The sequence below is a fragment of the Cherax quadricarinatus genome, chromosome 11, assembly GCF_038502225.1.
Source record: "Cherax quadricarinatus isolate ZL_2023a chromosome 11, ASM3850222v1, whole genome shotgun sequence".
In the NCBI taxonomy this organism is placed as follows: domain Eukaryota; kingdom Metazoa; phylum Arthropoda; class Malacostraca; order Decapoda; family Parastacidae; genus Cherax; species Cherax quadricarinatus.
Genome location: NC_091302.1, coordinates 54,362,093 through 54,374,703, shown reverse-complemented (window position 1 = coordinate 54,374,703; position 12,611 = coordinate 54,362,093). Strand labels below are relative to the sequence as shown.

The window sequence follows — 12,611 nt, the reverse complement described above, 5'->3', positions numbered from 1 at the left end:
TGGTGGGAATCGGCCAGTGTGATAATAAAATAATAAATAAGGAAAAGATAAAGATTAGGAGGGCTTAAATTTACATAAATGATTATTATATTAAAAACTTTTATTGTATTCATTTATACTTACGTTAAAGCCCAGTTCACCAGGATTCTCTGGTTCAAAGTCATATAGAGCCTGTGCACAGGGTGTCTGCAGCATGGGGGAACGTGCAGGACTCTTCATAGGTGATGGCAATGGTGATGCTGCACAGCAGGAAGTAACTAATTAAAATACAGTATTTGAAATATATGCTCATGTATTTTATTCAGGTATCAAATAATTTAACTGTATAATACAATTAATAGGTGAAATATTTAAAACACAAAAAATCATAATTCAAAAATTACCCCCTTAAAAAAAAAAAAAAAAGCACGCAGCTTATGTGACTATTAGCCAATGGCTAACTTATAGTAAAATACAGGATCAGAAATTAATTTGTAAATCACAACCTTAACTATTTATATAAAGAATCAAAACAGTTCAGTAATAATGCTGTTGATTATCTTGACTGAGCAATTCACCCAAGTAGTCAAACAAAAACAATATAGCACTGGGACATGGGCACCCTGACTACTATAATTTGCTTTCAGAATTTCAAAACAGATATAAATAAATTGTTGAAAATATTACAAATATAATTAAAAGACATGAAAAACAAAGCCTGGATTAGTAAAACAAAATAAACGTGAAAAATTAAACCGGGTTCAAGAACACAGTAAAATGGTAATGTCAAATTTACCTTTGTAAAATTTACAATTATATACGTACGTACTTTGTTAACAGCATTAGTAAACTACTTTGTTAGTTATAAAGCAGTGCTAGACATAAGGCAAGAATATTTATATTGAGCTTCATGGTGAGCTTTGGCAAGGAAGGGTTATGCTTGGCATTATGTCAAGACAGTAAGAATCATTATCAACTTTTTCCTTCATCTGCCCCTAAATAAGAATAATCTCTACCAAATATTGTATATTACACTGTTAATTGTACAGCATAGTACAGTACAGTATATTTCATAAAAAATGTTTCACAAGACACCAAATGGGAAGAACTGGATAAATCCTAAGTGTCCTAACATTAATTCAATACTTAAAATTGTCCTACATGTAGCAACTAAAGTTATATTATTACAATCAGAACTAAGCACTAAACCCACAAGGGTAACTAAATTTATAAGATTCTTTTCTAGATAAATATATTCCACAGCTTTCCTATTATTACCTATAATAATAGTTAATGTATAATGCACTGCTAAACGCAGTTAACACATTACAGTTGTCATGACTGTTTGAACCAACATCTATGCTATGTTAGCTTCCTGTGAATTTATTTTCAATTTGTAATTTTGATCTAAAATGGCAGCATTTTGGCAACAATATGTTATCTTATAAAGGCACTAGCAATCAGTCTCATTAAAATTCATGAATATTTTTCAATTATTATAGCAGTTAATATACATACATAATTTACAAATAATTTTTTATATTGTTGCTTTGAATTTTAACATATTTACAGTACCTTTTAATAAGTTTTTATTAAGTAACAAAGAATAAAGTTCAAAATACTCTAAACACTTGACTAATGTTTTTAATCATCAAACCCCTAAAATGTTGTATCCAGATCATAAGTCAGCAAAAGCTTACTTTAAGGACAAACATCCTATTTTTCAAGTATTGTCCCATTTGGTGCAGAAACCACACCTGAGATACAAGGCTAACACTTTGGTACAATACACAAACTATAATACTATAATCCACAGAAAGAAATAGACTTAGGATATTTATATAAAACATCCGAGTTTAAAAATGCCAAGTTCATCAGAGGTTTTTCTCAAAGTCTACTCTACTGTAATGTGTGTATTCATTTATATTTAATTAAAATTACAGTATATGCATATAAAATCTTAATATTTAAAACTGTACTATAAAACTGGAGCCAGCAGAAGCATCCTACTTGAGCTATTTGAAAAATCTTATATTTATGTATTTCATAAATATAGTATACACCGCCAGCACTTAGTAAAATTTAAGATTAGCTGCCACTGAAAGGAGAAAAGCTATGTACTGTATTTCATACATAAAAGATAGTTAAAATTATGGCTGCAATAGCCATCTTTGTCAGTCACCACCTCAAGTATCTCAATATTTTAATTATTTAGAACCTTCATTCTCTTTTCTGTAAGAGGATGGTGAACCAGTCTCTCATTTCCCTTATAGTAAATTACATGTGAAATTTACACCAAGTAAATGTGAACACACAAGCACATGTTCAAAGTGCAGAAACACTAGTGATACCTAATGAACATTTCATAAAATTATACAAAAAAAAAAAAAAAAAAAAAAAAAAAAGTCAGTCAGAACCCACCTTAAGTTCACCAGCAACTTAGTATGCTACACTTAGGACGTAAGTGAAAGCTACCAGTATTGCAAACTACTTGGCAAAGGTGCACTCATAATCAAACCCTGATCTTTATATCAGGAAAGGCTAAGATATAATCAGCCAAGTCAACAGCTACATAGACTATACCACAACATCTACACTACCATATACTTACACTAATCTTTTTTACATGTGCAAGAGCAAGTCCCCATGCAGTATGCTGCAAGTCTCTCTATTATTAAGATTAACTGGCAGGAAGGTGGTTTCAAGGCATATTCAGGCATTCTTAACATGTTGCCATCACTTCCTATTCTAAAACAAGAGTTCATAATTTCTGGACATTCTATCATTTACACAGCTACTTCAGGATACTTTAGCTAATTTAGACTTTGTGGTACAAGCCAACTTCATTGTTCACATGAGAACTCTCCTCAGAGTGCAGTGGATGACGAATAACATGCAGTGCACCACACAACAAACAGCATAACCAAATTGTGCATTTCTCTACATAATTTTACACACTTTCAGAACTAGTATAGTATTTTAAAAGAGTGAATGATAGTGGATGAAATTAAGTTAGCTCCTTGGTTAAAGGAAGTGAGGCATTAGTGCTGGTAATTTTGGTGTTGAAAGCAGTTAAAGAACTCAAGCTGTGCATGTACATTTAGTCTAGGAATGTTTTATGCAAATGTATGTACTGTAGTACTGTATATATATTATGTATATATATATATATATATATATATATATATATATATATATATATATATATATATATATAAAACAAGTACGAGTATGCATGTGTATGTATTTAAGTGTATGTGATAGACAAACATAAGAGCCTATGGCAGTAGGGTGCACGGTGAGCAATGTTTACCATTAGCAGAGCGCGGGGGGCCTCCTGGGGGGAAGAGAGGATCCCAGTTGGGCTGGCCTGAGTTCATTGGGGAAGGCAGGGGGGACGAGCCTGCTTGCATACACCAGAAACCCACACACATCAGTTAGACCACAACCCAGTAGTGTACACATTCAAAATTGTGAAAGCTTATTAAAATGATTCTTAGTCACAGAATCAAAAATCTTAAAAGTATGTAGGTGTTTAAATCACTTAGGTTTAAAATGACATGTAACTAGAGGTATGAAACACGTAACACTTTAAACGAGTGAAAATAACCTAGATGATGGTTATTTGTCTTTGTAGGAATAGAGTAGCATAAACTTCATTATACGACAATTTAAAATTATAATTTTTACACAGCTATCAAACTGTGTAGTGGGAAGACTTATACTGTATATAAAAAATTTTATATGGATAGTTGAGGAGAAGGAATCATGCAGGATCAAACTGCCATCCCACTGGTCATGAGGCAAGCATATGCAGGATGTGGTATATACTTAATTCTTACTAATAATAAATGAGACTAGTGGTGTAATGAAGCCATTCACACACCTACAGACTTGTGTTACCTATTTTTTCTAGCCTGGAGAAGCTTTCCCATCCAGTTTTACTATACCCTCTTTTGCAAACTGATTGTTTAGTTGCAGCTATATATTTTAATAATTAGCAGCTCATCTCATTTAGATTTTCAAGAATGCATAAAAATATATCTTCCTGAACCCCATCTAAATACAGTTATTGAAGTACACTATACAACTTGTGATGGCCATCACACTAATCTGTAATGATACAAAATGCAATTTTACTTAATATCTACAACTAATAGTAAAAGACACTAACCTTCCATCTGCAAAGCAGTATTCATGTTGTCAAGAACATCTTTGTCCTTAAGTTTTAACTTATACTGATGTTAGGAAAAAAAAGTCATCTAAATGCCTCATGTACATGAAATGAGCATGCAGTCATGCACACCACAGGTCCTACAAGAATATGCAAACAAACTAATTATCCTATTTGGAAAAATCTTTGATTTCACTACAAGAGGTTAAACAGGTGGACAAATAGAATATGATACACTGCCAATATATGAAAAAATGGAGACAGGGAGGATCCCCTGAACTACAGGCCAGTCTTGTCGAGAAGCATTGTGAAATTACTGGAAAAGGTCAGAGAAAAGTAGATAAAATACTTGGAGAGCAAAGATCTACTAGCTAGAAGACCGACTGGTCTTGGATCAGCAAATTCTTGTTTATCAACTTTAAAAGACTACTTTTAAAGTTGCATAAATTATCCAAGAATGACATGGATGGGTGGATTACTTTACTTAAATATCGAGAAAGCTTTTATAAGAGGTCCTCTTGAGAAACTGATCTGAAGAGTAAAACACAGGAGGAATAAAAGGCAAACTACTAATATTACAGTATATTCAAGATTACCTGATTGAAAAAACTGCTAACAGTGGTACAAGGGAAAATGTCTTCACGGGATTATGTCACAGGGATCAGTGATTGCCCTGATAATGTTTCTAAATTAAATAAATGACTTGGCAGAAAAAAATAATACACGTACATTAAAGAAGCATGTTTGCTGCTGATTCAAAGAGCCTATGCAAGATAGGTGTAAAAAAAAAAAAATTGTATTCTGGCAGGAAAACCTGGACTAGCAGAGTAAATGGAGTGATAGATTTAGTAAATAGAGTATTATTATTATTATTATTATTATAATCATTATAATCATGGGGGAGCACTAAACCTGTAAGATTATACAGCGTATGTGGGGGGGGGGGGGTGGAAGGTATTGAGGCTCAATTCAGGGAACTGGAGTACAGATCCAATTCCCTAGATCAAGAGCCTCTCACCAGCATCAAGGAACCTCCCTTGAGGGGAGTAAATGGAGTAATAGATGGATGACAGCATGTAATGTAGATAAGCATCATGTAATAAAACTGGGAAAAGCAAAAAATAGGCCACACAAAGAATAGAGACTGATAAAACATTAAAAGTATCTGAGAAAGAGGGAGATTTATTAGTCATGACTGACAAACAACTTTCATTCTAAGGTCTTATAATGAAACTGAGAAAAGCTCTTATACTACACTGGCCAACTTTTTCAAACAGCCTTAGAGTACACAGACAGAAGAAAGGTAAAATGATGTTTACTATATATATATTAGGTGTACACTTTGAAAAGCATTTGGAAATGCTAGAAAATGTATGAAGATGAGCTACAAAATGGCTCCCAGAACCAAAAGAAATATGAATATGAAAACGAACCCCAATGGAAATAAGTCACTTTGACTTTTTTGGGTTATCCTAGGTTCTCTACACATATGCTGCTATGTATGATAATCTATGTAACTGTATTTGTGTATACCTGAATAAACTTACTTAAGGTTAAAAGCATCACATGCCCTCATTGACTGATAGCTGGAAAAAGATTTAACAAGGAACCACATAAAGGATTATTAAAAGATACAAATGTATAAATAAGGAAAACTTCATACCATCTTCAACAGAGAAACCAATAGACCATTGGTATAAACTAAGGAACAAGAAGTGCAGAAAGAGTAAACAAAAGTTCTCTGCAGAGTGGTAGAACAATGGATAAGTTAAAAAAGGAAGTAGTAGTAAGAGCTATAATCAGTGGAAATTATTCATTTTTTTTTATCATATAGATTAAGTACCAAAGATGGAAAAAGAGAGGCTAGAAGTGCTAAACCTGATGACACAAGACAGAAGGATCAGAGTTGACACAATTATGATGTACAAAATACCGAGAGGAATTGATGGTGGACAGGGAGTGTGTTTGAAAGGCAGGTCTCGGGTACTTGAGGTCACAGCTGGAAGTTAAAAGCACAGATGAGTCACAGGGATGTTAGGAAATACTTCTTAAGCTTAGAATGGTTGGGAAGTGGGATGACCTAGATAGCGACGTGGTAGAAGCAGAATCAATACATACATAGCTTTAAGAATAGGTATGGCAGGGCTCACAGCCAGGAGTGAAACCAGTAGAAGTAGGGCCAGGAGCTGAGACTTGACCCCTGCAACCACAGTTAGATGAGTAAATGCTTAGCTCTGCTCCTGTAGCTACAAATGAGTACAGCAATGACATATACAGATGACAGTTGGAAATCATGGTTATGTTCCTGAAAGTGGCTTGTAATCAAAAGTGCATGTAAACTGAACTAAAGAACGCATGGGGAAAATAGGGTTACTTTCATTAGATTCCCCTAAAAAAAAAAAAAAAAAAAAAAAAAAAAAAAAAAAAAAAAAAAAAAAAAAAAATGTTTTGAGATTGTAAAAATCAATGATGATAATGGAATTGTATGTGAATGCAGTGATGTGTTATATTGAATAATATAGCTACAGAAATTACATAAATATTACTTCTTACCTTAAATTCTGGTTGCTGGTGTATGTTGTTGATTCTAATAAGAGTGGAGAAGGATGATGTGGCTCTACTGGGTTGAGATGGAAGGTTGTGGATCATTTTGTTGAAGTGGATGGCTAACCCCTGATCTGAAACTTGTCCACAGGGTCCCAAAATTTACAAAAAAAATTTTTTTTGCTATTTTTTCTTTTGAAATGGTAAAGAATCTTTTTTCTGAAGGTAATAAAACAATAAGTACGAAATTTGATGGAAACTGATGAAATTACTCTATTGCGAATTTTGCTGTGTCACTACAATTTATGCATCAGTGATTTTGCCTACTTTGTCATATTTTAGGACAATTACATTGTCCCAGTTGACCAAATTATTAGCTGTTTCACTAATATACCTTCCATTTTATCGATTGAGCACAAGAAACCGCTCAATCAACTATTTCAACTACCTAATAAAGTAAGAAATTGGTAACCTGGCCAGTTTCACACAAATTTCAAAATATTCCAATTTCAAAATTGGGTCTAGAATAAACAATGCAAGCATTCCTGGCACTAAAATAATATTTCCTTTGTTTATTAGTTATGTTTCCAGCTTTAAACATGAATTCCATTTTGAATTTTTTATTCACACAATTTTTATTCACATAAAAAAAACAGAAAATTTACTGTTATGCAACACTGTAATATTTGTGCAAATAATATCAGCACATTCCTGAATGCATATCAGACCCACCAGTTGATGTGTATTGGATGCGTGATGTGATTTGTTTATTCTTGAACATCGGCAAAAATCGAACATTTCTGCTAATTTGTGCTCAATTTCAACTTATTTTCAGTCCTAAAACCAATCAGAATCATCTCTATTTCTGTAATATATCTTCCATTCTATCAAATGAGACCAAGAAACCATGAATACAACCATAAAAACCACAAAAAAATACACTGCAAACTCACAGTTTTAAGCCAAAAATATGGTGGCAGTTTTTTTCTCATGCACTGCTGCTGCAGGATTTTTTTATATGGTGCACACTTGCTGCACAGACCCATTCTCTCATATCTAGACCCAAATTTACCACTTACAGCTTATCTGAGTGAGCTGAGTTCATGGCGAACAACTACAGCAATGACACTGGATTCAAAGCCGTAGAACTACGGCATGGACCCTCAAGGAGTTGAGGCTCTTGCACTGATGTTGATCATTGCACTGGAGCACTGAGAAATTCTGTAATGCATCTTTGGTCTCTTTTTACCCTGAGTACTTTATACAGCTGACAGTAAGTCATCAGCTGCTGCTCTAGACCCTATTTCAGAGCAGTGCTTCTAGATATGTCAGTGAAAAGAAGTCTGTTAGTAGCAACATAGAACTGCTCATGTAACTGTTGCAATGCTGTTTTTCTTCAGGTTCTTCCTTATTTTTATCTATTATCTGCTTCCCTTGTATCTGGGCACTGAGCGCTGCCAACACTGCCTATGGACTTATTTCTTTGTCATCTTCTAACAGTTCATTCACATCTTCCTGTATATCTTCAAAGCTCTCACCTAGCAATCTCCTTGCCAGTTCAACAGTTTTGTAGACCTGGCTTTCAACTGAGGGGAAAATCTGTGAAAATATTCACCACATTAGGCCATAACTTTCCCCAGCCTGCATTTAATGTTACTTGAGACACTACTAAATGTACTTTTGATTTAGCTGATGGCATCTACAATATTTCCAAAATTCTGGCACTCCGAGCTCAGAGTTAGCTTCCATTGCTGTAAAAAGTTTCAGCATCGCTTTTCATGGGTAGTTACACACTAAACCCATAAACGGTCCAAACGTATCTACCCCAGTGCCCCGAATATTTTGAAAAATAAAAAAATCGTTTTTTTAATGAAAATAAAGAGCACATTTTTCTAAGTGTTCTAGGATAAAAAAAAAAATTAGGGTTAGTACTTAGAGATATGAGGCCGAGAAGTTGGCACTGGATGTACCTTCTTTTCTATTTTTTCATATTATTTTATATAATTTTTATGTTCTGATAATTACAATTTATAGTAGTTCTTGTCATTTCATAACTAATCTTTGTTCTGACACTAGTATTAAGTACTGAAATTGTACTCAAACTGTCACAAGCACACCGACAGGTGGACATTTACACCTGCCTTGGTCATTTACTATTGTCTTGGAATATACACAAAGTATTTATAGGCCCCAACAGTGATTGGGATATGTGGAAGGAGGAGGAGGAGGAGGGAGGATAATGATAATAATGATAATAATAATAAGTTCCCTTGAAGCATGAAAAACAAGTCCACCCCTGACAGTGACATGACAAGATGCGATAACATTTAATAAGAGCTGACATTTGATGAGCATACACGAGGGTGTAGTGATAAGATAAGATTAGAGGTGACATTTGATGAGCATTGGCCCTGGCTTTGTTTTGGCTGGTACACAAACATGTCTGTCTGTCTATATGTCTGTCTGTCAAGCTCTCTGTCTCAGAGAGAGCCACAAGACTGATCACCACGATTACTCATACCTTCAAGCAGAGTATAGCACTTTGTCTAGATTTCTTGGGTTATCCTAGGTAATTTACACTATGTATACTTGTATTTATGTGTACCTGTGAGACAGAGACAGATTGAAAGAGATAGACAGAGACAAAGACAGATAGAGACAAAGATAGACAGAGACACAGATAGACATTGACACAGACAAACGAAGCCAGGCTGGCAGCAGCCGGCCAGCCAGCCAGCCAGCCAATCAGCCAGTCAGCCAGCCTACTGAACAAGTATTACGTTCCAGAATTGTTTCTCTTTACTTAGGGCATAGGTTATAAGACATTCAGAAAGGGTGTTGCACAAATGTACATGGGTGATTATCGAGGTTCTTTGATATTTCCTCAACCACTTATGACCACATCCACCTCAAAGCCACTAAACTCAGGGTCAACATCACTTACCTATTATTATTATTATTATAATAAAAAAGAAGCGCTAAACCACAAGGGCTATACAGCGCTGCAGGGCAGGAAGGAAGCGAGGGTATCAGGTGGCAAAAGGGAGATGGATGAGTAATAGGTTACAGAGACAGCGGGGCAGTAGATGGTGAATGGGTAGAGGGCAGCAAGAGATTGAGGTAGAAAGGGCTGAGGGGAGTGTGAAAGGTGTCATCAGAGTTTGTGGAGTAAATCAGCTATTGTCAAGAAGTCAATGAGAGAGTCAGGATTAAAGGAGGGTCCATCAGCAAGAAGGGAAGGTAAAGAGAGAGTAGTAGAACGAAGACGACGTTGGAGGTAAATTCTGCGTGCTCGTTGATAGAGAGGGCAGTCTAACAGAATGTGGCTAATCGATACTGGAACTTGACACTGCTCACAGAGAGGAACAGGGTGCCTCTCCATGAGATACCCACGAGTAAGACGAGTGTGACCAATGCGAAGGCGGGAGAGAGTGGTCTCCCAACCTCGGCACTGATGACAAGAAGACGGCCAGTAACCTATGCTCGGTTTAATAGAATGAAGTTTGTTACTGAGTAGAGTTGACCAACGTTGTTGCCAACGGGTGCGAAGGTGGGTAGCTATTGCAGCAAAATAGTCCAGAAATGGAACACCTCGATAGGAAATTGGTAGGTCATGTACTGCTGACCGCGCAGCAGTGTCTGCTTGTTCATTGCCCTGTACGTCGATATGACCAGGGACCCAACAAAAAACAATATCTTTATGTTTGGTAGAGATACGGCGTAGCCAAAGTTGGATACGGAGAACTAGGGGATGAGATGTATCAAATTTTCGTATAGCCTGTAGAGCACTAAGGGAGTCTGAGACTAAGAGTAGTCTCCCAACCTTGGCACTGATGACAAGAAGACGGCCAGTAACCTATGCTCAGTTTAATAGAATGAAGTTTGTTACCGAGCAGAGTTGACCAACGTTGTTGCCAACAGGTGTGAAGGTGAGTAGCTATTACAGCAAAATAGTCCAGAAATGGAACACCATTATATGAAATTGGTAGGTCATGTACTGCTGACTGCACAGCAGTGTCTGCCTGTTCATTGCCCTGTACATCAACATGACCAGGGACCCAATGAAAAACAATATCTTTATGCCTGGTAGAGATACGGCGTAGCCAAAGTTGAATACGGAGAACTAGGGGGTGAGGTGTATCAAATTTCCGTATAGCCTGTAGAGCACTAAGGGAGTCTTGAGACTACCACAAATGATGACACAGGCATAGATGCAATACAAATAAGTGCTGCAAGAATGGCATACAATTCAGCAGTAAAAATGCTAGCCGAAGATAGTAAATGCCCTCGCCTGATGCTGTCAGGAAACACTGCTGCGAATCCGACACCGTCAGAAGACTTAGAGCCATCTGTGTACACTGCGATGGCATGAGAATGAGAGTGGAAGTGGTCAAGAAAAAGAGAGCGGGAAGCCACCGTAGGCAGTTGGGCTTTCAAGCAAGGGAGTGAGAAAAAACAGACCCGAACAGCTGGAACTTCCCAGGGGGGTAGGAAAAAGTGAGATGCTACATGAACATATAAAGGTGGTAACTGGAGGGAAGACAAGAGCGAACGTAGGCGAAGAGAGAAGGGACGGAGCAAACAGGGGCGGCGAACAAATAAAGAATGTCTACTAATATCAGTGACCATTCTATAAATGGAAGGATTGCGGAGATTGTGAGAGCACATATAGTAGCGAAGGCAATGGGCATCACGGCGATCAGACAAGGATGGAACATTCGCTTCTGCATAGAGGCTCTTGACAGGAGAAGAGCGAAAAGCACCAAGGCATAAACGTAATCCTTGGTGATGGATGGGGTTAAGGCTAGAGAGAGTAGCAGGAGAGGCCGCTGAATAAATCTGGTCACCATAATCGAGTTTCGATAAAATGGGGGCTGAATGTAGGCGAAGGAGAGTTCGACGATCAGCTCTCCATGAAAGATGAGCAAAGGTTTTAGGAAGGTTCAGCCGGCTGTGACAAGTTGCCTTCAGAGAGGTAATGTGAGGTTTCCAGGATAATCTATGGTCAAAGAGAAGGCCTAGAAACCTGACTTACCTCTTAAAATGGGAGAGTTAATACTACATGAAATCAGTGAATCCCAGGTGCTTGCCGTGCTATTTGCTCTAGCTGGTGCTCATTTGAACTGGTGCTCCCACAAGGTACTAAGTGGTCCCAGATTTCTTTAATACAGTGCACACTGAGTGTTATGACCCATTCTATGCTGACAAGGCATCTCAGGCCAATCGTGCCATATTTGAAGGCAGGAAAAATAAAACGTTTATATACATTTGGGGCACTAGCAGTAAGAACGTATATATACGTTTGGACCGTTTACAGGTTAAATGTCCTAATAATTCATGATTCAGTGTTTGTATTAATGATGTATTTGGTAGTAAAAAAACAACTTTTACATGTGTATGCACATTCACCTCAGGTTTGGATGATTATGGGAATTATCAAGAGTGAAAAGAGCCTTACCTGCTGTGCAAGTAAAACAATGACTTTGGGTATAAAGTGATGCTTAAAACATCCAATAAATAATTCCTGTGTCATCCATGCTAATTGGGTTGATCTCCAAAGAACTGGTAAGATAGTTTTTATCTATACCTTTTAAAGCATAGCGAATCTTGGAGCTGTAAACACCTATGGGCTTATACGTAAAAGTAGCAAGCTAAAGCGATCTTTGCTGAATTGTATCCCAGTGCACTTTTCTCTTGCTTGCCGAAGTTCTTGATGGTATCTTCACTGACATTAAACAATTGCTGTAGTTCGCAGCCAACCTTCAGAAATAACTTCCTGTAACTCAGCAGGAAAATTCCCTGCAGCAGTGTGGTCAGCAGAAGCATTTTACCACAAAACTTAATATGCAACCCCATGGCCTGGCTGGCAAAGCTCTTGCTTCACACACGGAGGGCCCAGGTTCGATTCCCGGCA

The 12,611-nt window shown here is 36.9% G+C and overlaps 1 protein-coding gene and 1 long non-coding RNA gene across 13 annotated transcripts in view; one reads left to right on the top strand and one right to left on the bottom strand.

Annotated features, from left to right (window-relative positions):
* Positions 1–12,611, bottom strand: part of EndoA (SH3 domain containing GRB2 like, endophilin-A) — a 388,245-nt gene that overhangs the window by 8,321 nt on the left and 367,313 nt on the right. For 8 of the 12 annotated variants that reach the window (XM_070084141.1, XM_070084140.1, XM_070084149.1 and 5 more), the window contains 2 exons: positions 3,293–3,382; positions 124–239 (listed from right to left, as the gene is read on the bottom strand). In XM_070084141.1, coding sequence (XP_069940242.1) covers positions 124–239; positions 3,293–3,382 — 206 coding nt within the window. Of the gene's footprint in view, positions 1–123; positions 240–3,292; positions 3,386–12,611 lie in introns of all 12 variants that reach the window. The other 4 variants (XM_070084150.1, XM_070084151.1, XM_070084152.1 and 1 more) reach the window with 2 other exon arrangements.
* Positions 1–12,611, top strand: part of LOC138852571 (uncharacterized) — a 55,906-nt gene that overhangs the window by 22,233 nt on the left and 21,062 nt on the right. The window lies entirely within an intron of this gene.